General features: G+C 44.1%; 1 protein-coding gene across 2 annotated transcripts; it reads left to right on the forward strand.

Annotated features, from left to right (window-relative positions):
* The first annotated feature begins 2127 nt into the window (after window positions 1–2127).
* LOC121535713 (metallophosphoesterase 1) lies at window positions 2128–25348 on the forward strand. 2 transcript variants are annotated; one of them, XM_041842973.2, is made up of 9 exons: window positions 2128–2637; window positions 2919–3027; window positions 9862–9965; window positions 10707–10787; window positions 15960–16071; window positions 21593–21670; window positions 22397–22519; window positions 24355–24495; window positions 24666–25348. In XM_041842973.2, the coding sequence occupies exons 1-9, from the start codon at window positions 2381–2383 to the stop codon at window positions 24849–24851; spliced, it is 1191 nt and encodes a 396-aa protein (XP_041698907.1). In that variant the 5' UTR covers window positions 2128–2380; the 3' UTR covers window positions 24852–25348. The 2 variants fall into 2 exon arrangements, with proteins under 2 accessions (XP_041698907.1, XP_041698908.1); XM_041842974.2 differs by having other exon boundaries at window positions 2919–2973.
* Window positions 25349–27139: the final 1791 nt, after the last annotated feature.

Raw genomic sequence — 27139 nt, forward strand, 5'->3', positions numbered from 1 at the left:
TAGCTATCTGGCCGTCCAGAATCACAACAACTCACGGATGTCTACGCTAGCTATCTGGCCGTCCAGAATCACAGCAACTCACGGATGTCTACGCTAGTTATCTGGCCGTCCAGAATCACAACAACTCACGGATGTCTGCCCCACTGAAGCTTGCCATCGTTTTCCTGATGATGTCAGGTAACCCATCTACTGGTTTCTAGGCACATATACCCACGTGGGTGATTGAATGGTGAACAAGGTCCTTAAAGGTGGTTGCCAATTGCCATATACAATTCACAGAAGAAGAAAGATGAAGAGGAGAGATTAATAAAGGAAACTAAATAGGTTTCCACTTTTTATCTGTGGATTAATTGTTGGAGTAGAGAACACACGATTTTGTATGAATCAAAATGGGGCAAAATTCTATAATGATCCAGCTAAAAAAAAGGACCATATACATTTCAGGTCAAATAAAAACACAATGTTTAGCAACAGCAAGTTAGCTAAATGTCCATGAATGTTTCATGTGTTTCTACCGGTCCCCTAATTAATATAGTTGGTTCATAGTTAGTTTTGGTATTTTAACCTGCGTGTCATGAGGATAGCCAAAATCAACATGCGCACAATGGCACACGCAGACGCAAAGAGGGGAGGCGGTTTAGTCAGCATGTTACAGTAGGCCTATGTTGACTGTTTACAGTAGTCCTATGTTGACTGTCTACAGTAGGCCTATGTTGACTGTATACAGTTTACAGTAGTTCTATGTTGACTGTCTACAGTAGGCCTATGTTGACTGTCTACAGTTTACAGTAGGCCTATGTTGACTGTCTACAGTAGGCCTATGTTGACTGTATACAGTTTACAGTAGGCCTATGTTGACTGTCTACAGTAGGCCTATGTTGACTGTCTACAGTAGGCCTATGTTGACTGTATACAGTAGGCCTATGTTGACTGTATACAGTTTACAGTAGGCCTGTTGACTATCTACAGTTTACAGTAGGCCTATGTTGACTGTCTACAGTAGGCCTATGTTGACTGTATACAGTTTACAGTAGGCCTGTTGACTATCTACAGTTTACAGTAGGCCTGTTGACTATCTACAGTTTACAGTAGGCCTATGTTGACTGTTTACAGTAGGCCTGTGTTGACTGTCTACAGTAGGCCTATGTTGACTGTATACAGTAGGCCTATGTTGACTGTATACAGTTTACAGTAGGCCTGTTGACTATCTACAGTTTACAGTAGGCCTATGTTGACTGTCTACAGTTTACAGTAGTCCTATGTTGACTGTCTACAGTAGGCCTATGTTGATTGTCTACAGTTTACAGTAGGCCTATGTTGACTGTCTACAGTAGGCCTATGTTGACTGTCTACAGTTTACAGTAGGCCTATGTTGATTGTCTACAGTTTACAGTAGGCCTATGTTGATTGTCTACAGTTTACAGTAGTCATATGTTGACTGTCTACAGTAGGCCTATGTTGACTGTATACAGTTTACAGTAGGCCTGTTGACTGTCTACAGTTTACAGTAGGCCTATGTTGACTGTCTACAGTTTACAGTAGTCCTATGTTGACTGTCTACAGTAGGCCTATGTTGACTGTAACAGTAGGCCTATGTTGACTGTCTACAGTAGGCCTATGTTGACTGTGTACAGTAGGCCTACGTTGACTGTCTACACTTTACAGTAGTCCTATGTTGACTGTCTACAGTTTACTGTAGTCCTATGTTGACTGTCTACAGTAGGCCTATGTTGACTGTCTACACTAGGCCTACGTTGACTGTCTACAGTTTACAGTAGTCCTATGTTGACTATCTACAGTTTACAGTAGGCCGTATCATTGGCCTGCACAATAGCTGCCAAATGTGTGTTCTCAAAACCTTTGTTTATTGACCCTATTGACCAAAAATGAATTGAAGTATGTGTAGGCTATATTATTATTATTAGCCTACTATCAAGGAGTCATTATTATGTAATTAGGCCAGTGTGATGTAAATGAAGGAAACACATCCTCCGGAATTATATAAGAAATTATATTATTGAATGAACCCCGTGATTATTCCATTTAAAGGGCCACAGAATCCACTAAGTCTCCCGTCAATTATCTCCCCGGAAGTGGTGAAAAGATACCCTTTATAGAGCCCCGACAGCTCAGCTGCTCACCAATCGACCGTTTGATTGGGGAGATAAGGTTATCGGCCGTGGTCGGATCTTTGAATTTATTTATTTTTAAATGATATACGGTATTTATATTAAATTGTGCACAATGCGATGAGAACGTCACGCAGACATTGATATTTAGGTTTGAATAAAAAAAAAAAAAAGACTATGCCTGGTGAAGCACGGCTACATCAGTGCGCCTCTACTGCAGGTCATCTGAAAACCACAACAATAGAGATATCATGTCGGGCTTGAGCGTCGCGTGCAGCGCCGTTATCGTCCTGTTCGGAGCGGTTTGCAGCGTTTTCATATTCTGTGAGTATCTGATTTATTACGCCGCGATATTACAGTGCGGTTGGCCGGGGATCGACCATGGTGCGCCGGCGAGTGAGAAGAGCGCAGACGGCGAGCCAGAGCCGGCGGTTCTACGCGCTATGGTTCTCTCAGACACGCACCTCCTCGGCGCTGTCGGAGGACACTGGTTCGACAAACTGCGAAGGTAATTGATCCTCATAAATATGTTGTTATTATGCATTTTATTTAATTGTGAAAAATAAATGTATGTTTTGCATAGTTTTTTTTATTTTTTTATCTGTGATGAAGTGTTTTATTATAAGGGAATGCACGAGACGCTCTGTGTCAGCCTATATCCATGCTGTCTCTAAGCAGATTAGAGCAGTTCAGTCGTCAGCAATAACAATGGACAGGGTAATGCATGGTGCGCTGAGCTGGAGGATAAACTGACTGATGTGTGTGTCGGTCTGTCTCTGTGCCACCCAGGGAATGGCAGATGGAACGAGCTTTCCAGACCGCACTGGCCCTGCTCCAACCCGAGGTAGTTTTTATTCTGGGGGATGTGTTCGATGAGGGGAAATGGAGCTCTCCAAAGGTATGTGGCCATAAAGCCCCTGATAGGCCGACTGTGGTAAATGGGGGGTGGGGGGGAACCCCATGTCAAAAATGTTATAAATTGATTTGCATTTTAATGAGGGAAATAAGTATTTGACCCCCTCTCAATCAGAAAGATTTCTGGCTCCCAGGTGTCTTTTATACAGGTAACGAGCTGAGATTAGGAGCACACTCTTAAAGGGAGTGCTCCTAATCTCAGTTTGTTACCTGTATAAAAGACACCTGTCCACAGAAGCAATCAATCAATCAGATTCCAAACTCTCCACCATGGCCAAGACCAAAGAGCTCTCCAATGATGTCAGGGACAAGATTGTAGACCTACACAAGGCTGGAATGGGCTACAAGACCATCGCCAAGCAGCTTGGTGAGAAGGTGACAACAGTTGGTGCGATAATTTGCAAATGGAAGAAACACAAAAGAACTGTCCATCTCCCTCGGCCTGGGGCTCCATGCTAGATCTCACCTCGTGGAGTTGCAATGATCATGAGAACGGTGAGGAATCAGCCCAGAACTACACGGGAGGATCTTGTCAATGATCTCAAGGCAGCTGGGACCATAGTCACCAAGAAAACAATTGGTAACACACTACGCCGTGAAGGACTGAAATCCTGCAGCGCCCGCAAGGTCCCCCTGCTCAAGAAAGCACATATACAGGGCCGTCTGAAGTTTGCCAATGAACATCTGAATGATTCAGAGGAGAACTGGATGAAAGTGTTGTGGTCAGATGAGATCAAAATCGAGCTCTTTGGCATCAACTCAACTCGCCGTGTTTGGAGGAGGAGGAATGCTGCCTATGACCCCAAGAACACCATCCCCACCGTCAAACATGGAGGTGGAAACATTATGCTTTGGGGGTGTTTTTCTGCTAAGGGGACAGGACAACTTCACCGCATCAAAGGGACGATGGACGGGCCATGTAGCGTCAAATCTTGGGTGAGAACCTCCTTCCCTCAGCCAGGGCATTGAAAATGGGTTGTGGATGGGTATTCCAGCATGACAATGACCCAAGGCAACAAAGGAGTGGCTCAAGAAGAAGCACATTAAGGTCCTGGAGTGGCCTAGCCAGTCTCCAGACCTTAATCCCATAGAAAATCTGTGGAGGGAGCTGAAGGTTCGAGTTGCCAAACATCAGCCTCGAAACCTTAATGACTTGGAGAAGATCTGCAAAGAGGAGTGGGACAAAATCCCTCCTGAGATGTGTGCAAACATGGTGGCCAACTACAAGAAACGTCTGACCTCTGTGATTGCCAACAAGGGTTTTGCCACCAAGTACTAAGTAATGTTTTGCAGAGGGGTCAAATACTTATTTCCCTCATTGAAATGCAAATCAATTTATAACATTTTTGACATTCATTTTTCTGGATTTTTTGTTGTTATTCTGTCTCTCACTGTTCAAATAAACCTACCATTAAAATTATAGACTGATCATGTCTTTGTCAGTGGGCAAACGTACAAAATCAGCAGGGGATCAAATACTTTTTTCCTTCACTGTATAAGATGGAAGTACACTGCTCAAAAAAATTAAGGGAACACTTAAACAACACAATGTAACTCCAAGTCAATCACACTTCTGTGAAATCAAACTGTCCACTTAGGAAGCAACACTGATTGACAATAAATGTCACATGCTGTTGTGCAAATGGAATAGACAACAGGTGGAAATTATAGGCAATTAGCAAGACACCCCCAAAAAAGAAGTGGTTCTGCAGGTGGTGACCACAGACCACTTCTCAGTTCCTATGCTTCCTGGCTGATGTTTTGGTTACTTTTGAATGCTGGCGGTGCTTTCACTCTAGTGGTAGCATGAGACGGAGTCTACAACCCACACAAGTGCGAGCTGTGGCAAGAAGGTTTGCTGTGTCTGTCAGCGTAGTGTCCAGAGCATGGAGGCGCTACCAGGAGACAGGCCAGTACATCAGGAGACGTGGAGGAGGCCGTAGGAGGGCAACAACCCAGCAGCAGGACCGCTATCTCCGCCTTTGTGCAAGGAGGAGCAGGAGGAGCACTGCCAGAGCCCTGCAAAATGACCTCCAGCAGGCCACAAATGTGCATGTGTCTGCTCAAACGGTCAGAAACAGACTCCATGAGGGTGGTATGAGGGCCCGACGTCCACAGGTGGGGGTTGTGCTTACAGCCCAACACCGTGCAGGACGTTGGCATTTGCCAGAGAACACCAAGATTGGCAAATTCGCCACTGGCGCCCTGTGCTCTTCACAGATGAAAGCAGGTTCACACTGAGCACGTGACAGACGTGACAGAGTCTGGAGACGCCCGTGGAGAACGTTCTGCTGCCTGCAACATCCTCCAGCATGACCGGTTTGGCGGTGGGTCAGTCATGGTGTGGGGTGGCATTTCTTTGGGGGGGGCAGCACAGCCCTCCATGTGCTCGCCAGAGGTAGCCTGACTGCCATTAGGTACCGAGATGAGATCCTCAGACCCCTTGTGAGACCATATGCTGGTGCGGTTGGCCCTGGGTTCCTCCTAATGCAAGACAATGCTAGACCTCATGTGGCTGGAGTGTGTCAGCAGTTCCTGCAAGAGGAAGGCATTGATGCTATGGACTGGCCCGCTCGTTCCCCAGACCTGAATCCAATTGAGCACATCTGGGACATCATGTCTCACTCCATCCACCAATGCCACATTGCACCACAGACTGTCCAGGAGTTGGCGGATGCTTTAGTCCAGGTCTGGGAGGAGATCCCTCAGGAGACCATCCGCCACCTCATCAGGAGCATGCCCAGGCGTTGTAGGCAGGTCATACAGGCACGTGGAGGCCACACACACTACTGAGCCTCATTTTGACTTGTTTTAAGGACATTACATCAAAGTTGGATCAGCCTGTAGTGTGGTTTTCCACTTTAATTTTGAGGGTGACTCCAAATCCAGACCTCCATGGGTTGATAAATTTGATTTCCATTGATAATTTTTGTGTGATTTTGTTGTCAGCACATTAAACTATGTAAAGAAAAAAAGTATTTAATAAGATTATTTCATTCATTCAGATCTAGGATGTGCTGTTTAAGTGTTACCTTTTATTTATTTGAGCAGTGTATATAAAATAAAATGTTTCCAAGTTTGAGCAGTGTAGAAGCCTGGGTGTTGTTGTTCATTAGTTTGCTCCAATTAGGGGAGGAGTGGTAGGGTTTGTGGAAAATAATAAAGGAAAATATAATTTAAAAAGATGTATAAGGTAAAAGAGTTTGGACATCTACTCATTCAAGGTTTTTTCTTTATTTTTACTATTTTCTACATTGTAGAATAATAGTGAAGACATCAAAACTATGAAATAACACATGGAATCATGTAGTAACCAAAAAAGTGTTAAACAATTCCAAATATATTCTACAGTGGCTTGCGAAAGTATTCACCCCCCTTGGCATTTTTCCTATTTTGTTATAAATTAAATTGGTCATTTAGCAGACGCTCTTATCCAGAGCGACTTACAGGAGCAATTAGGGTTAAGTGCCTTGCTCAAGGGCACAGCGACAGATTTTTCACCTAGTTGGCTCGGGGATTAGAACCAGCGACCTTTCGGTTACTGGCACAATGCTCTTAACCACTAAGCTACCTGCCGCCCCAAGTGTCTGCTCAAACGGTCAGAAACCTGGAATTCAAATTGATTTATGGGGGGTTTGTATCATTTGATTTACACAACATGCCTACCACTTTGATGATGCAAAATATGTTTTATTGTGAAACAAACAAGAAATAAGACAAAAAACAGACTATTCACCCCCCCTTTGACTAGGCCATTCCAAGACATTTAAATGTTTCCCCTTAAACCACTCAAGTATTGCTTTAGCAGTATGCTTAGGGTCATTGTCCTGCTGGAAGGTGAACCGCCGTCCCAATCTCAAATCTCTGGAAGACTGAAACAGGTTTCCCTCAAGAATTTCCCTGTATTTAGCGCCATCATTCCTTCAATTCTGACCAGTTTCCCAGTCCCTGCCGATGGGGGAAAAAACATCCCCACAGCATGATGCTGCCACCACCATGCTTCACTGTGGAGATGGTGTTCTCGGGGTGATGAGAGGTGTTGGGTTTGCGCCAGACATAGCGTTTTCCATGATGGCCAAAAAGCTCAATTTTAGTCTCATCTGACCAGAGTACCTTCTTCCATATGTTTGGGGAGTCTCCCACATGCCTTTTGGCGAACACCAAATGTGTTTGCTTATTTTTTTTCTTTAAGCAATGACTTTTTTCTGGCCACCCTTCCGTAAAGCCCAGCTCTGTGGAGTGTACAGCTTAAAGTGGTCCTATGGACAGATACTCCAATCTCTGCTGTGGAGCTTTGCAGCTCCGTCAGGGTTATCTTTGGTCTCTGTTGCCTCTCTGATTAATGCCCTCCTTGCCTGGTCAGTGAGTTTGGTGGGCGGCCCTCTCTTGGCAGGTTTGTTGTGGTGCCATATTCTTTCCATTATTTAATAATGGATCTAATGGTGTGCCGTGGGATGTTCAAAGTTTCTGATATTTTTTTTTATAACCCAACAATGATCTGTACTTCTCCACAACTTTGTCCCTGACCTGTTTGGAGAGCTCCTTGGTCTTCATGGTGCTGCTTGCTTGGTGGTGCCCCTTGCTTAGTGGTGTTGCAGACTCTGGGGCCTTTCAGAACAGGTTTATATATACTGAGATCATGTGACACTTAGATTGCACACAGGTGGACTTTATTTAACTAATTATGTGACTTCTGAAGGTAATTGGTTGCACCAGATCTTATTTAGGGGCTTCATAGTAAAGGGGGTGAATACATATGCACGCACTACTTTTCAGTTATTTAATTTCACTTCACCAATTTGGACTATTTTGTGTGTCCATTACATGAAATCCAAATAAAGATCAATTTAAATTACAGGTTGTAATGCAACAAAATAGGAAAAACGCCAAGGGGGATGAATACTTTTGCAAGGCGCTGTATATTTGAGAATCTTCAAAGTAGCAACCCTTTGCCTTGATGACAGCTTTGCACATTCTTGGCATTCTCTCAACCAGCTTCATGAGGTAGTCACCTGGAATGCATTTCAATTAACAGGTGTGCCTTCTTAAAAGTTAATTTGTGGAATTTCTTTCCTTCTCAATGCGTTTGAGCCAATCAGTTGTGTTGTGACAAGGTAGAGGTGGTATACAGAAGATAGCCCTATTTGGTAAAAGACCAAGTCCATATTATGGCAGGAACAGCTCAAATAAGCAAAGAGAAACGACAGTCCATCATTACTTTAAGACATGAAGGTCAGTCAAGACGGAACATTTCAAGAACTTTGAAAGTTTCTTCAAGTGCCGCAAAAACCATCAAGTGCTATGATGAAACTGGCTCTCATTAGGACCGCCACAGGAATGGAAGACCCAGCGTTACCTCTGCTGCAGAGGATAAGTTCATTAGAGTTACCAGCCTCAGAAATTACAGCCCAAATAAATGCTTCACAGAGTTCAAGTAACAGACACATCTCAATATCAACTGTTCAGAGGAGACTGAGTGAATTAGGCGTTCTTGGTTGAATTGATGCTAAGAAACCACTACTAAAGGACACCAATAATTAGAAGAGACTTGCTTGGGCCAAGAAACACGAGCAATGGACATTAGACTGGTGAAAATCTGTCCTTTGGTCTGGAGTCTAAATTTGGTTCCAACCGTCGCGGATTATCTCCTTATGTGTGGTTCCCACCGTGAAGCATGGAGGAGGTGGTGTGGGGGTGCTTTTCTGGTGACACTGTCAGTGATTTATTTAGAATTCAAGGCACACTTAACCAGCATGGCTACCACAGCATTCTGCAGCGATACGCCATCCCATCTGGTTTGGGCATAGTGGGACTATCATTTGTTTTTCAACAGGACAATGACCCAACACACCTCCAGGCTGTGTAAGGGATATTTTACCAAGAAGGAGAGTGATGGAGTGCTGCATCAGATGACCTGGCCTCGACTTCAACCCAATTGAGATGGTTTGGGATGAGTTGGACCGCAGAATGAAGGAAAAGCAGCCAACAAGTGCTCAGCATATGTGGGAACTCCTTCAAGACTGTTGGAAAAGCATTCCAGGTGAAGCTGGTTGAGAGAATGCCAAGAGTGTGCAAAGCTGTCATCAAGGCAAAGGGTGGCTATTTTAAAGAATCTCAAATATATTTTGATTTGATTAACACTTTTTTGGTTACTACATGATTCCATATGTGTTATTTAATAGTTTTGATGTCTTCACTATTATTCTACAATGTAGAAAACAGGAAAAATAAAAACCCTTGAATGAGTAGTTGTGTCCAAACTTTTGACTGATAGTGTGTGTGTGTGTGTGTGTGAGATATATTACACTGAGTGTACAAAAGATTAGGAACACCTGCTCTTTCCATGACATGGAATGACCAGGGGAAAGCTATGATCCCTTATTGATGTCACTTGTTAAATCCACTTCAATCAGTGTAGATGAAGGGGAGGAGACAGGTTAAATAAGGATTTTTAAGCCTTGAGACAATTGAGACATGGATTGTGTATGTGTGCCCTTCAGAGAGTGAACGGGCAAGACATATTTAAGTGCTTTGAACGGGGTATGGTAGTAGGTGCCAGGCGCACCAGTTTGAGTTGTTCAAGCTCAACAGTTTCCCGTGTGTATCAAGAATGGTCCACCACCCAAAGGACATCCAGCCAACTTGACACAACTGTGGGAAGCATTGGAGTCGACGTGGAGCCAGCATCCCTGTGGAACGCTTTCGACACCTTGTGGACTAATTGAGGCTGTTCTGGGGGTGAAAGGGGGTGCGACTCAACATTAGAAAGGTGTTCAGTGTATCTCTGCATGCTCTTATATCCCCCAACATGCAACAGAACTGGGAGGATGATGTTTGTCGTTTCCAGAAGATGTTCAGACACCCCAGTGACACAGAGCTGGTAGTGCTGGTTGGAAACCACGACATCGGCTTCCACTATGAGTACGTTTACATCAATCAGCATATACTGTAGACTCTATACTGAACGTACAGTATACTGTATCCCATATAGCATATACTGTAGACTCTATACTGAACGTACAGTATACTGTATCCCATATAGCATATACTGTAGACTCTATACTGAACGTACAGTATACTGTATCCCATATAGCATATACTGTAGACTCTATACTGAACGTACAGTATACTGTATCCCATATAGCATATACTGTAGACTCTATACTGAACGTACAGTATACTGTATCCCATATAGCATATACTGTAGACTCTATACTGAACGTACAGTATACTGTATCCCATATAGCATATACTGTAGACTCTATACTGAACGTACAGTATACTGTATCCCATATAGCATATACTGTAGACTCTATACTGAATGTACAGTATACTGTATCCCATATAACATATACTGTAGACTCCCAATTTGGTATGGCCAATTCAAAATCTATGTTTTTGCCTTCTCGATTACGGAATGGCCAAAGCATACTCTAGAATAATGAAATACTTCAATGTATAGGCCTAGTACGGTACAGTAGCCTCTCTGTTTGTGAACATTCTTGATAAATGATGTCATGCAGTAGGCTACTTCTCTTTTGCAAACTGTATTGAGACCTTCAAAAGAAGCTTGTAGTGGCTTATAAAGTCTCACAAATAATCCACACAGCAGTTTGGACTTGGACTGAAGTCTAACTGGCTTGGTTCTTTGTCCTCCTGAAGAATGGACTGGTTCAAGTTACAGCGCTTTGAGAAGGCCTTCAATACCACCTCCACCAGAATGGTCACCAAGAAAGGAGTGAAGTAAGTCAGGTGACACTGAGCTGTGTAAATCTCTCTCCATCCCCCTCTCTATCATCATCACCACCCCCCCCGTCTCTCTCTCTCTCTCATCTGTCTTGCTTGCTCTCTTCTCTCTCTCTCTCTCCCTCGCTCCCCAAACTGTCTCTTCCTCTTTCTTTCTCTCTTTTCTGTTTATTCAACCCACAGGCTGTATGTATTCTATGACATCATGTTGTCTCTCTCTCTCCTGTATAAACCCTAAGGTGTTGTCTCTCTCTCTCTACTGTTTAAACCAGGACTGCCCAACCCTGTTGCTGGAGAGCTACCGTCCTGTAGGTTTTTGCTCCATCCCTAATCTAGCACAACTGATTCTAATAATTAGCAGGTTGATAAGATGAACCAGGTTAGTAACACCTGGGGTTGGAGCGAAAACCTTCAGGAGGGTAGCTCTCCAGGAACAGGGTTGGGCAACCCTGGTATAAACCCTAAGGTGTTGTCTCTCTCTCTCCTGTATAAACCCTAAGGTGTTGTCTCTCTCTCTTGTATAAACCCTAAGGTGTTGTCTCTCTCTCTACTATATAAACCCTAAGGTGTTGTCTCCCTCTCCTGTATAAACCCTAAGGTGTTGTCTCTCTCTCTCCTGTATAAACCCTAAGGTGTTGTCTCTCTCTCTCCTGTATAAACCCTAAGGTGTTGTCTCTCTCTCCTGTATAAACCCTAAGGTGTTGTCTCTCTCTCTCCTGTATAAACCCTAAGGTGTTGTCTCTCTCTCTCTACTACAGTGGGGGGAAAAAGTATTTAGTCAGCCACCAATTGTGAAAGTTCTCCCACTTAAAAAGATGAGAGGCCTGTAATTTTCATCATAGGTACACGTCAACTATGACAGACAAATTGAGAAATATCCAGAAAATCACATTGTAGGATTTTTAATGAATTTATTTGCAATTTTTTGTGGAAAATAAGTATTTGGTCACCTACAAACAAGCAAGATTTCTGGCTCTCACAGACCTGTAACTTCTTCTTTAAGAGGCTCCTCTGTCCTCCACTCGTTACCTGTATTAATGGCACCTGTTTGAACTTGCTATCAGAATAAAAGACACCTGTCCACAACCTCAAACAGTCACACTCCAAACTCCACTATGGCCAAGACCAAAGAGCTGTTTTTTATTTATTGCACCTTTATTTAACCAGGTAAACCAGTTGAGAACAAGTTCTCATTTACAACTGCGACCTGGCCAAGATGAAGCAAAGCAGTGCGATAAAAACAACAACACAGAGTTACATATGGGGTAAAACAAAACAAAGTCAAAAATACAACAGAAATACATATATATACAGTGTGTGCGAATGTAGTAAATTATGGAGGTAAGGCAATAAATAGGCTATAGTGCAAAATAATTACAATTAGTATTAACACTGGAATGATAGATGTGCAAGAGATGATGTGCAAATAGAGATACTGGGGTACAAATGGGGTACAAATGAGCAAAATAAATAACAATATAGGGATGAGGTAGTTGGGCGGGCTAATTTCAGATGGGCTGTGTACAGGTGCAGTGATCGGTAAGGTGCTCTGACAACTGATGCTTAAAGTTAGTGAGGGAGATAAATGTCTCCAGCTTCAGAGATTTTTGCAATTTGTTCCAGTCATTGGCAGCAGCTGTCAAAGGACACCAGAAACAAAATTGTAGACCTGCACCAGGCTGAGAAGACTGAATCTGCAATAGGTAAGCGACTTGGTTTGAAGAAATCAACTGTGGGAGCAATTATTAGGAAATGGAAGACATACAAGACCACTGATAATCTCCCTCGATCTGGGGCTCCACGCAAGATCTCATCCCGTGGGGTCAAAATGATCACAAGAACGGTGAGCAAAAATCCCAGAACCACACGGGGGGACCTAGTGAATGACCTGCAGAGAGCTGGGACCAAAGTAACAAAGCCTACCATCAGTAACACACTACGCCGCCAGGGACTCAAATCCTGCAGTGCCAGACGTGTCCCCCTGCTTAAGCCAGTACATGTCCAGGCCCTTCTGAAGTTTGCTAGAGTGCATTTGGATGATCCAGAAGAGGATTGGGAGAATGTCAGATGAAACCAAAATATAACGTTTTGGTAAAAACTCAACTCGTCGTGTTTGGAGGACAAAGAATGCTGAGTTGCATCCAAAGAACACCATACCTACTGTAAAGCATTGGGGTGGAAACATCATGCTTTGGGGCTGTTTTTCTGCAAAGGGACCAGGACGACTGATCCGTGTAAAGGAAAGAATGAATGGGGCCATGTATCGTGAGATTTTGAGTGAAAACCTCCTTCCATCAGCAAGGGCATTGAAGATGAAACGTGGCTGGGTCTTTCAGCATGACAATGATCCCAAACACACCGCCCAGGCAACGAAGGAGTGGCTTCGTAAGAAGCATTTCAAGGTCCTGGAGTGGCCTAGCCAGTCTCCAGATCTCAACCCCATAGAAAATCTTTAGAGGGAGTTGAAAGTCCCTGTTGCCCAGCGACAGCCCCAAAACATCACTGCTCTAGAGGAGATCTGCATGGAGGAATGGGCCAAAATACCAGCAACAGTGTGTGAAAACCTTGTGAAGACTTACAGAAAACGTTTGACCTGTGTCATTGCCAACAAAGGGTATATAACAAAGTATTGAGAAACTTTTGTTATTGACCAAATACTTATTTTCCACCATAATTTGCAAATAAATTCATTAAAAATCCTACAATGTGATTTTCTGGAATTTTTTCCTCATTTTGTCTGTCATAGTTGACGTGTACCTATGATGAAAATTACAGGCCTCTCTCATCTGTTTAAGTGGGAGAACTTGCACAATTGGTGGCTGACTAAATACTTTTTTTCCCCCCACTGTATAAACCCTAAGGTGTTGTCTCCCTCTCCTGTATAAACCTTAAGGTGTTGTCTCTCTCTCCTGTATAAACCCTAAGGTGTTGTCTCTCTCTCCTGTATAAACCCTAAGGTGTTGTCTCCCTCTCCTGTATAAACCCTAAGGTGTTCTCTCTCTCTACTGTATAAACCCTAAGGTGTTGTCTCCCTCTCCTGTATAAACCCTAAGGTGTTGTCTCCCTCTCCTGTATAAACCCTAAGGTGTTGTCTCCCTCTCTCCTGTATAAACCCTAAGGTGTTGTCTCCCTCTCTCCTGTATAAACCCTAAGGTGTTGTCTCCCTCTCCTGTATAAACCCTAAGGTGTTGTCTCCCTCTCTACTGTATAAACCTTAAGGTGTTGTCTCCCTCTCTCCTGTATAAACCCTAAGGTGTTGTCTCCCTCTCTACTGTATAAACCTTAAGGTGTTGTCTCCCTCTCCTGTATAAACCCTAAGGTGTTGTCTCCCTCTCCTGTATAAACCCTAAGGTGTTGTCTCCCTCTCCTGTATAAACCCTAAGGTGTTGTCTCCCTCTCCTGTATAAACCTTAAGGTGTTGTCTCTCTCTCCTGTATAAACCCTAAGGTGTTGTCTCCCTCTCTACTGTATAAACCTTAAGGTGTTGTCTCTCTCTCCTGTATAAACCTTAAGGTGTTGTCTCTCTCTCCTGTATAAACCCTAAGGTGTTGTCTCTCTCTCCTGTATAAACCTTAAGGTGTTGTCTCTCTCTCCTGTATAAACCCTAAGGTGTTGTCTCTCTCTCCTGTATAAACCCGAAGGTGTTGTCTCTCTCTCTACTGTATAAACCCTAAGGTGTTGTCTCCCTCTCCTGTATAAACCCTAAGGTGTTGTCTCCCTCTCCTGTATAAACCCTAAGGTGTTGTCTCCCTCTCTCCTGTATAAACCCTAAGGTGTTGTCTCCCTCTCTACTGTATAAACCTTAAGGTGTTGTCTCCCTCTCTCCTGTATAAACCCTAAGGTGTTGTCTCCCTCTCTACTGTATAAACCTTAAGGTGTTGTCTCTCTCTCCTGTATAAACCTTAAGGTGTTGTCTCTCTCTCCTGTATAAACCTTAAGGTGTTGTCTCCCTCTCCTGTATAAACCCTAAGGTGTTGTCTCTCTCTCCTGTATAAACCTTAAGGTGTTGTCTCTCTCTCCTGTATAAACCCTAAGGTGTTGTCTCTCTCTCCTGTATAAACCTTAAGGTGTTGTCTCTCTCTCCTGTATAACCCTTAAGGTGTTGTCTCTCTCTCCTGTATAAACCCTAAGGTGTTGTCTCTCTCTCCTGTATAAACCTTAAGGTGTTGTCTCCCTCTCCTGTATAAACCCTAAGGTGTTGTCTCTCTCTCTCCTGTATAAACCCTAAGGTGTTGTCTCCCTCTCCTGTATAAACCCTAAGGTGTTGTCTCTCTCTCTCCTGTATAAACCCTAAGGTGTTGTCTCTCTCTCCTGTATAAACCTTAAGGTGTTGTCTCCCTCTCCTGTATAAACCCTAAGGTGTTGTCTCCCTCTCCTGTATAAACCCTAAGGTGTTGTCTCTCTCTCTACTGTATAAACCCTAAGGTGTTGTCTCCCTCTCCTGTATAAACCCTAAGGTGTTGTCTCTCTCTCCTGTATAAACCTTAAGGTGTTGTCTCCCTCTCCTGTATAAACCCTAAGGTGTTGTCTCTCTCTCCTGTATAAACCTTAAGGTGTTGTCTCCCTCTCCTGTATAAACCCTAAGGTGTTGTCTCTCTCTCTCCTGTATAAACCCTAAGGTGTTGTCTCCCTCTCCTGTATAAACCCTAAGGTGTTGTCTCTCTCTCTCCTGTATAAACCCTAAGGTGTTGTCTCCCTCTCCTGTATAAACCCTAAGGTGTTGTCTCCCTCTCCTGTATAAACCTTAAGGTGTTGTCTCCCTCTCCTGTATAAACCCTAAGGTGTTGTCTCCCTCTCCTGTATAAACCCTAAGGTGTTGTCTCCCTCTCCTGTATAAACCCTAAGGTGTTGTCTCCCTCTCCTATATAAACCCTAAGGTGTTGTCTCCCTCTCCTGTATAAACCCTAAGGTGTTGTCTCCCTCTCCTGTATAAACCCTAAGGTGTTGTCTCCCTCTCCTGTATAAACCCTAAGGTGTTGTCTCCCTCTCCTGTATAAACCCTAAGGTGTTGTCTCTCTCTCCTGTATAAACCTTAAGGTGTTGTCTCCCTCTCCTGTATAAACCCTAAGGTGTTGTCTCCCTCTCCTGTATAAACCCTAAGGTGTTGTCTCTACTGTAGCTTCCTTTTGGTGAACAGGTGTGTTTTTTTTCTCACTGTTTTTTCTCTAGCTTTCTATTGGTCAACAGCGTGGCGTTGCATGGTGACGGTTGTCCTATCTGCCAATCAGTGGAGAAACAGCTGTACACAATATCCAGAGACCTCAACTGTTCTCTACTACAGGTGGGTCTTCTACAACCCCAAAAGAACTCTCTGGGAAGAAGAAAAGCGGTGGTTTCATGATTAACTACTCATGGTGTGATTGTGATAATGTACAGGAACTCAAGTCCTTTTGTTCACCCGACCTAGAATACCACAATCAAATGCCGACCATATGACCTCCCAAGAGAATTCTCTTCAGTTGTAGTCACAGCCGTGTATATTCCCCCTCAAGCCGATACCACGACGGCCCTCAACGAACTACACTGGACTTTATGCAAACTGGAAACCACATATCCTGAGGCCGCATTTATTGTAGCTGGGGATTTTAACAAAACAAATTTGAGGAAAACGCTACTGAAGTTCTATCAACACATTGCCTGTAGTACTCGCTCTTCAAAAACTCTCGACCATTGTTACTCACCCTTCTGGGATGGCTACAAGGTCCTCCCCCTCCCTCCCTTCGGCAAATCATATCACGACTCCATTCTGCTCCTCCCTTCCTATAGGCAGAAACTAAAACAGGAAGTACCTGTGCTAAGGTCTACAAAATGCTGGTCTGACCAATCGGAATCCATGCTTCAAGATTATTTTGATCATGCGGACTGGGATATGTTCCGGGTTGCCTCTAAGAATAACATTGACGTGTACACGGACACGGTGACTGAGTTCAGCAGGAAGTGTATACTGTTACTAATAAAACCAACCCAAACCAAAAGCCGTGGATAGATGGCAGCATTTGCGCAAAACTGAAAGCTAGGACCACCGCATTTAATCACGGCAAGGTGACTGGGAATATGGCAGAATACAAACAGTGTAGTTATTCCCTCCGTAAGGCAATCAAACAGGCAAAACGTCAGTACAGAGACAAAGTGGAGTCGCAATTCAACGGCTCAGACACGAGACGTATGTGGCATGGGTCTACAGACAATCACGGACTACAAAGGGAAAACCAGCCACGTCTCAGACACCAACGTCTTGCTTCCAGACAAGCTAAACACCTTCTTCGCCCTCTGAGGATAATACAGTGCCACCGACGCGGCCCGCTACCAAGGACTGTGGGCTCTCCTTCTCCGTGGACGACGTGAGTAAGCCATTTAAGTGTGTTAACCCTCGCAAGGCTGCTGGCCCAGACGGCATCCCTAGCCGTGTCCTCAGAGCATGCTGGCTGGAGTGTTTACAGACATATCCAATCTCTCCCTATCCCAGTCTGCTGTCCCCACTTGCTTCAAGATGTCCAACATTGTTCCTGTACCCAAGAAAGCAAAGGTAACTGAACTAAATGACTATTGCCCCGTAGCACTCACTTCTGTCATCATGAAGTGCTTTGAGAGGCTAGTTAACCTCTACCGGATCGGTGTCCCGTATACGGGACGGTTGAGCTAACGTGTGCTAATGTGATTAGCATGACTGTTGTAAGTAACAGCAAACTTTTCAGGACATAGACATCTCTTATATGGGCAGAAAGCTTAAATTATTGTTAATCTAACTGCACTGTCCAATTTACAGGAGCTATTACAGTGAAAAAATACTATGCTATTGTTTGAGGAGAGTGCACAACAACAGAAAACTTAGCACGGCAACTGGTTTGATACATTCACCTCTGAAGGTAAATAATGTACTTACATTCAGTAATCTTGCTCTGATTTGTCATCCTAAGGGTCCCAGAGATAAAATGTTGCATAGTTTTGTTTGATAAAATCAATTTTTACATTCAAATGTAGGAACTGGGTTCTACAGTTTGAACCCCTGCTGTCTCTGGCTCCACACCCACCCCGCCCGGCCATCTAGATGTGTGAAAGTTTAAGATGTGTATAAGCTAGATGTGTATAAGCTAATGATCCATCATGTATGACATTCCTGGCAGTATGTAAACTTATTTTTTTGTATTACCATATCATTTTTGTATGTTCTCTATAGTTATGTACTTGAAAATGTATCAACTGACCAATTCGGCACATTTGGGCAGACTTGATACAAAATAGTCCAGTATTGCAATGCTTCACTGGATCAATCTGAAACTTTGCACACACACTGCTGCCATCTAGTGGCAAAAATCTAAATTGTGCCTAAACTGCAATGTTATGTTATATTGTGGCCTTTCTCTTGCATTCCAAAGATGATGGAAGAAAATAGAATTTGTTTGTTTGTATTATCTTTTACCAGATCTAATGTGTTATATTCTCCTACATTAATTGTAGTGTTAAGTGTTTCCTTTAAAATGGAATCAAGAATGTGCATATCCTTGCTTCAGGTCCTGAACTACAGACAGTTAGATTTGGGGATGTCATTTTAGGCGAAAATTGAAAAAAAGGGTCCGATCCTTAAGAGGTTAAGGATCATATCACCTCCACCTTACCTGACACCCTAGACCCACTTCAATTTGCATACCGCCCCAATAGATCCACAGATGATGCAATCGCCATCGCACTGCCCTATCCCATCTGGACAAGAGGAATACCTATGTAAGAATGCTGTTCATTGACTATAGCTCAGCCTTCAACACCATAGTACCCTCCAAGCTCATCATCAAGCTCGGGCCCCTGGGTCTGAACCCCAAACTGTAGAACTGGGTCCTGGACTTCCTGACGGGCCGCCCCCAGGTGGTGAAGGTAGGAAACAACATCTCCACTACGCTGATCCTCAACACAGGGGCCCCACAAGGGTGTGTGCTCAGCCCCCTCCTGTACTCCCTGTTCACCCATGACTGCGTGGCCAAGCACGCCTCCAACTCAATCATCAAGTTTGCAGACGAAACAACAGTAGTAGGCTTGATTACCAACAATGATGAGACAGCCTACAGGGAGGAGGTGAGGGCCCTGGCGGAGTGGTGCCAGGAAAATAACCTCTCCCTCAACATCAACAAAACAAAGGAGCTGATCGTGGACTTCAGGAGACAGCAGAGGGAGCACGCCCCTATCCACATCGACAGGACCGCAGTGGAGAAGGTGGAAAGCCTCAAGTTCCTCAGAGTTCATATCACTGACAATCTGAAATGGTCCACCCACGCAGACTTCTTCAACCTCAGGAGGCTGAAGAAATTCAGCTTGGCCCCTAAGACCCTCACAAACTTTTACAGATGCACCATTGAGAGCATCCTGTCGGGCTGTATCACCGCCTGGTACGGCAACTGCACCGCCCGCAACCGCAGGGCTCCACCAGACGGTGGTGCGGTCTGCCCAACGCATCACCACAGGACAACTACAGCACCCGATGTCACAGCCACGGCCTGTTCACCCCGCTATCATCCAGAAGGCGAGGTCAGTACAGGTGCATCAAAGCTGGGACCGAGAGACTGAAAAACAGCTTCTATCTCAAGGCCATCGGACTGTTAAATATCCATCACTAGGCGGCTTACACCCGGTTACTCAACCCTGCACCTTGGAGGCTGCTGCCCTGTGTACATAGACATGGAATAACTGGTCACTTTAATAATGTTTACATACTGTTTTACTAATTTCATATGTACAGAGCCTTCAGAAAGTATTCAGACCCCTTGATTTATTCCACCTTTTGTTACATTACAGCCTTATTCTAAAATGGATTAAATAAATGTTTTTCCTCATCAATCTACACACAATAACCAATAATGAGAAAGCGAAATCAGGTTGAGATTTTTTAGCAAATTTATTAAAAATAAAAAACTTATTTACATAAGTATTCAGACCCTTTGCTATGAGACTCGAAATTGAGCTCATCCTTGAGATGTTTCTACAACTTGATTGGAGTCCACCTGTGGTAAATTCAATTGATTGGACATGATTTGGAAAGGAACACACCTGTCTATATAAACTCCCACAGTTGACAGTGCATGTCAGAGCAAAAACCAAGCCATGAGGTCAAAGGAATTGTCCGTAGAGTAAGGATTGTGTCGAGGCACAGATCTGGGGAAGGGTACCAAAACATTTCTGCAGCATTGAAGGTCCTCAAGAACACAGTAGCCTCCATCATTCTTAAATGGAAAAAGTTTGGAACCACCAAGACTCTTCCTAGAGCTGGCCGCCCCGGCCAAACTGAGCAATTGGGGATGGCACTCTGACAGACCTCCGGAGTTCCTCTGTGGAGATGGGAAAACCTTCCAGAAGGACAACCATCTCTGCAGCACTCCACAAAATCAGGCCTTTATGGTAGAGTGGCCAGACGGAAGCCACTCCTCAGTAAAAGGCACATGACAGCCCGCTTGGAGTTTGCCAAAAGGCACCTAAAGGACACTCAGGCCTTGAGAAACAAGATTCTCTGGCCTGACGAAACCAAGATTGAACTCTTTGGCCTGAATGCCAAGCGTCACGTCTGGAGGAAACCTGGCACCATCCCTACGGTGAAACTTGGTGGTGTCAGCATCATGCTGTGGGGATGTTTTTCAGCGGCAGGAACTGGGAGACTAGAAGGATGAAGGGAAAGATGAACAGAGCAAAGTACAGAGAGATCCTTGATGAAAACCTGCTCCAGAGCGCTCAGGACCTCAGACTGGGGCGACGGTTCACCTTCCAACAGGACAATGACCCTAAGCACACAGCCAAGACAACGCAGGAGTGGCTTCGGGACAAGTCTCTGAATGTCCTTGAGTGGCCCAGCCAGAGCCCGGACTTGAACCCGATCAAACATCTCCGGAGAGACCTGAAAATAGCTGTGCAGTGACTCTCCCCATCCAACCTGACAGAGCTTGAGAGGATCTGCAGAGAAGAATGGGAGAAACACCCCAAATACAGGTGTGCCAAGCTTGTGGCATCATACCCAAGAAGACTCTAGGCTGTAATTGCTGCAAAAAGTGCTTCAACAAAGTACTGAGTAAATGGTCTGAATACTTATGTAAATGTTATATATTTTTGCAAAAATGTCTAAACCTGTTTTTGCTTTGTCATTATGGGGTATTGTGTGTAGATTGATAAGGGGGGGGAAACTATTTAGTCCATTTTAGAATAAGGCTGTAACGTAACAAACTAGAAAAAGTCAAGGGGTCTGAATACTTTTTGAATGCACTGTATATGTAGATGTTTATTTGTACACACGTATATACTGTATTCTACTGTATTTTGGTCAATGCCACTCCGACATTGCTCGTCGTAATATTTATATATTTCTTAATTCCATTATTTTGCTTTTAGATTTGTGTGTATTGTTGTGGAAACACAAGCATTTCGCTACACCCTTAATAACATCTGCTAAATATGTGTATGTGACCAATAAAATGTGATTTGAACTGCCACGTCCGGTTGTGATATTACAACAACAAATAATTTACTTCAAACAATATTTTTTTACCCCTCGGAAATCATTGCACGCGCGATAAAACAGCAGCGTGTGTGTTGCGAATGTTTTTACCACGATGCTGGATTCTCCTCTCCTCCCGTTTCATAAACAAAACAAAAACCATAACAAATGTACTGGGGCGAACAGTGGTGCTGTTTCCCCTAATGGGGATTCCAGCTTTAACAAATGCACTCAAAAACAATCAAATATTACATAGAAATAACCACTATTACCACTCAAAAACAATCTAATTGATTCAGAACATTGTTACTTGTTGTGTTTTGTTACCTGCCAGAATTCTGAGTCCAGCGTTATAAAAGAATACTGCCAAGACGCATGGACCTACCCTTCTACCCCACCCATCATCCTGCAGGTAGATACTCTCTCTTTATTACATAGTAATAACCACAACTCTTATATGTAATAACCACTTACATACTAATAACCACTATTACATACTAATAACCACTATTATAGTAACCACTACACTATTACATAGTAGTAACCACTATTACACAGTAATAACAAGTATTACACAGTAATAACAAGTATTACATAGTAATAAGGCTAGAACTGAGATACGGAAACAATATTTTTCCCATAATGCCCCTTCATCCTGGAACATGCTTCAAAAGACAGGGAAGTTAGTGTCCTTGCCTGCTTTTAAGACTCTGATCGACGACGCTGATCAGTTGTTTCTGATCTTGAAATATATCTGGAACTTGTGACTGTCTTTTGTGTGTGTTTTTTTTGTATTTGTTTTGTAATATTTTATGTACAGGCTGCTATTTTCCTGTTACGCCTTCTTGCCAGGTCGCCCTTGCAAAATAGGTTTTTTTCTTTACCTCAATGGGTCTTACCTGGTTAAGACTATTACACAGTAATAACCACTATTACACAGTAATAACCACTATTACACAGTAATAACCATACGGTCCTAATAGCTACTGAGAGACGAGGTAGAAGAGCTGGTTTTACTTCCTTTGTCCTCAGAGTTGCTGAGTGTCTAACAGTTTTCTCATCTATCCATTTGAGGTTGGAAAGCCAGGTGTACTGTATTCAACAGCTGTTCAGCTTTCTCCTCTGTCTCTCCCCTCAGCATTACCCTCTTTACCGGGTGAGCGATGCGGGCTGTACGGGGCGGGACGCTGCTCCTACTGAAGAGCGCCACCTGCTGTTCAGAGAGAAGTACGACGTGCTGTCTCGGGAGGCCTCTCACAGGGTACGTGGACCAATGACAGCCTGGTCCCTGATCAGTTTGTGCTCCACCGCTGTCATTGGTCAAGCCCAACATGTTTTTCTATAATAACTGACAGGGGGAGATGACATGACAACACTAACAGACTGGCAGACACTTTGCAACGCGATGGATGTGGCCAGTGGTCATCATGTTATCTTTCACCATCTATAACGTGGCCAGTGGTCATCATGCAGCTCTCTCTTACCTTTCACCAACAGAGGATATTTTATGAGCGGCTTTGTTATCCAGTAATGATTATCTTGTGGAGGGCCACCCGTACTATAGGATACACAGCGCATTCGGAAAGTATTCAGACCCCTTGACCTTTTTCGACATTTTGTTACGTTACAGCCTTATTCTAAAAATGAATTCAATCGTTTTTTTCCCCCTCATCGATCTACACACAATACCCCATAATGACAAAGAAAAAACAGGTTTTTAGAAATGTTTGCAAATGTATTAAAAAACGGAAATATTTTATTTACACAAGTATTCAGACCCTTTACTCAGTACTTTGTTGAAGCACCTTTGGTAGCGATTACAGCCTCGAGTCTTCTTGGGTATGACGCTACAAGCTTGGCACACCTGTATTTGGGAAGTTTCTTCCATTCTTCTCTGCAGATCCTCTCAAGCTCTGTCAGGTTGGATGGGGAGCGTCGCTGCACAGCTATTTTCAGGTCTCTGGGCTCTGGCTGGGCCACTCAAGGACATTCAGAGACTTGTCCCAAAGCCACTCCTGCATTGTCTTGGCTGTGTGCTTAGGGTTGTTGTCCTGTTGGAAGGTGAACCTTCGCCCCAGTCTGAGGTCCTGAGCGTTCTGGAGCAGCTGTACTTTGCTCCGTTCATCTTTCCCTCGATCAAGACTAGTCTCGCAGTCCCTGCAGCTGAAAAACATCCCCACAGTATGATGCTGCCACCACCATGCTTCACCGTAGGGATGGTGCCAGGTTTCTTCCAGACGTGACGCTTGGCATTCAAGCCAAAGAGTTCAATCTTGGTTTCATCAGACCAGAGAATCTTGTTTCTCAAGGCCTGAGAGTCCTTTAGGTGCCTTTTGGCAAACACCAAGCGGGCTGTCATGTGCCTTTTACTGAGGAGTGGCTTCCGTCTGGCCACTCTACCATAAAGGCCTGATTGGTGGAGTGCTGCAGAGATGGTTGTCCTTCTGGAAGGTTCTCCCATCTCCACAGAGAAACTCTGGAGCTCTGTCAGAGTGACCATCGGGTTCTTGGTCACCTCCCTGACCAAGGCCCTTCTCTCCTGATTGCTCAGTTTGCTCAGATGTTTTGGTACCCTTCCCCAGATCTGTGCCTCGACACAATCCTGTCTCGGAGCTCTACGGACAATTCCTTCGACCTCATGGCTTGGTTTTTGCTCTGACATGCACTGTCAACTGTGGGACCTTATATAGACAGGTGTGTGCCTTTCCAAATCATGTCCAGTCAATTGAATTTACCACTGGTGGACTCCAATCAAGTTGTAGAAACATCTCAAGAATGATCAATGGAAACAGGATGCACCGGAGCTCAATTTCGAGTCTCATAGCAAAGGGTTTGAATACTTGTGTAAATAAGGTATCGATTTTTTATTTTATTTGTAATACATTTGCAAACATTTTTAAAAAAACTGTTTTCGCTTTGTAATTATGGGGTATTGTGTGTAGATTGATGAGGGGAAAAATTAGTTTTATCAATTTTAGAATAAGACTGTAACGTAACTTTCAAAGCACTGTAATGTCAGAATTGCCATTATTGTGGTGATCTAAACACAGGTAACAGGAACTGGTTACACTGACCTGCCCTCCTTCCTCCTCCCAGCTGCTGCAGTGGTTTAAGCCCCGCCTGGTTCTCAGTGGCCACACCCACAGCGGCTGTCAGGTTCTCCATGACAACCAGTACCCAGAGATCAGTGTTCCATCCTTCAACTGGAGGAACCGCAACAACCCCAGTTTTATCCTAGTAAGTCACTAACTAACAAATAAATAAACTTACTAACTAATTACACATACCTCAAGTCTAAAATTGCCTTGGTACCTCTTAGCCTGATCCCAGATCAGTTTGTGCTTCAGCCATCCTATAGTTCCCATGATGTACCCTTTCTCTCTCCCTCTCTCTCTCTCCTCTCCCAGGGTTCGTTCTCCCCCGGCGGCTACGGCCTGTCTAAGTGTTTCCTCCCAGAGGAGAGCACAGTGATAGCCCTCTACTGTTCTACCGGAGCCAGTCTCCTCCTCCTCCCTCTGGTCCACTGCCTGTGGATGAGAGGTCTCCTGCGGTGCCTCAGCCTCTGTCCCATCAGCAAGCACAAGTCTCTCTGATCGTCTCAGGTAGAGGTTGTCCCTGACTGCTGAATGATACAGGGTCAGATATGGGCTACATCTTCGTCCCAAATGGCACCCTATTCCCTATTTAGTGCACTACTTCACTACTGTTTGACCCGGGTTAACCCACAGGGCTCTGGTCAAATGTAGTGCACTATGTAGGGAATAGGGTGCCATTTTAGACGCAGCCATGCTGTCCTCCCACTAAAGCAGGGGTGGCTAATGCTCCTACCGGGGGGAGCTATCGTGGGTTTGCAGGGTTTCGCTCCGCCACAGCACTGACTGACTTGTTCATCTCAGCACACAGAACCAAGTCTTGCTGAACTAATCATGGTCTGCTGACAGGTATTGTTAGAGTAGGACTGAAACAAAAGCCTGCAGACCCAGTAGCCCTCCAAAAGGAGAATTGGCCATCCTATTGGGAGGTAAATTAATCTGACTCTGGATCTGTAGTTAAGGACAGCTTCTACCTGGAGAGAACCTGTGTGACCCCCCACTCCACAGGCCTGAGCCAGTGCATTCATACCTCATCTTGTACAGAGACTGAACGTTCTTGAAATTCAGTGTTTTTCTTTTCCCCGGGATAGTGAACAGTGGTCAGGATGGTGGATCAGGGTAGAGAACAGTGGTCAGGATAGTGAATCGGGGTAAGGCCAGAGGCCTGAGCCAGTGCATTCATACCCTCACCTTGTACAGAGACCGGTCGTTGTCCTTGTTCGGGTGGTGGAAATGGACCGTTCTACTACGGTGAAGGACGTCTAGATCTTCCTCTCTTCACACCGGGACATATGGTGACCCCTGAAAGTGTTAAGGTTCACAGTCTCCCATCTCCCTCTGGGCCTGTATTCATGAAGCATCTCAGATTCATGAAGCATCTCAGAGCAGGAGCGCTGATCTAGGATCGGGCTATTCCGGTCCATGGAATCTCATTCATTACGATCTAAAAGGCAAAACTGATCCCAGATCTGCAGTCCTACTCTGAGAGGCTTTGTGGATACATTTACATTAGAGTCATTTAGCAGACGCTCTTATCCAGAGAAGACTTACATGAGAAATTAGGGTTAAGTGCCTTGCTCAAGGGCACATCGGCAGATATTTCACCATAGTCGGCTCGGGGATTAGAACCAGCGACCTTTCGGTCACTGGCACAACGCTCTTAACCACTGAGCCACCTGCCGCCCCACATACATGCCCTGATCTCTACTGTATAGACTGTATGGTATTCTGATACCAGAAGTAGAAGTGCATGTCTTCAAGCAGCGTTTGACGTCTAAAGACGCACACAGATCTTGTGGCCCTACAGTGGTAACGTACTTTTATGACCGTTGTCTTACACCTGTGATATTGTTTTCATTCTTAAAATGCAGCTGTTTTTTCTGAGCCAAATGTATGTAAATTCCTGATGTAAATGACAATAAAGCAGATTATGTCAACAGTAACAGTGTTCAGGTGAATTTGTTGTGAGTGTAGATCAATGCGGCAGAACCATATTTATCTAGTGGTGGAAACACTTTCTATTGTAGAGGTTTGATACCAGTTAACCAGGAATTAACTAGACATGAACTGTCACTGAGTTTCAATAGTTAAACTGCTATTATTACCACCGTAATGACACTAACTCAGTAAAGAACATGAGCAGATTTGTTGTTAAAAGGTGAAAAGTGGCCTGGGATCCATAGCAACCTATTTATGAAAGTGGCACCATCTATACATCACACTGCATATGAAGTGACTTACCTAAAAGAGCTGAAGTTTAAAATAGATGGGCTTAAAGGGGTAAACATATGCTGCTTCAACCTAGACCACATTATAACTCAACATACAGAGAGGGGGAAAAAGGTATTTGATCCCCTGCTGTTTTTGTACGTTTGCCCACTGACAAAGACATGATCAGTCTATACTTTTAATGGTAGGTTTATTTGAACCGTGAGAGACAGAATAACAACAACAAAAATCCAGAAAAACCCATGTCAAAAATGTTATAAATTGATTTGCATTTTAATGAGGGAAATAAGTATTTGACCCCCTCTCAATCAGAAAGATTTCTGGCTCCCATGTATCTTTTATACAGGTAACGAGCTGAGATTAGGAGCACACTCTTAAAGGGAGTGCTCCTAATCTCAGTTTGTTACCTGTATAAAAGACACCTGTCCACAGAAGCAATCAATCAATCAGATTCCAAACTCTCCACCATGGCCAAGACCAAAGAGCTCTCCAAGGATGTCAGGGACAAGATTGTAGACCTACACAAGGCTGGAATGGGCTACAAAGACCATTGCCAAGCA

This window comes from Coregonus clupeaformis, chromosome 21, assembly GCF_020615455.1.
Source record: "Coregonus clupeaformis isolate EN_2021a chromosome 21, ASM2061545v1, whole genome shotgun sequence".
NCBI classification, from domain to species: domain Eukaryota; kingdom Metazoa; phylum Chordata; class Actinopteri; order Salmoniformes; family Salmonidae; genus Coregonus; species Coregonus clupeaformis.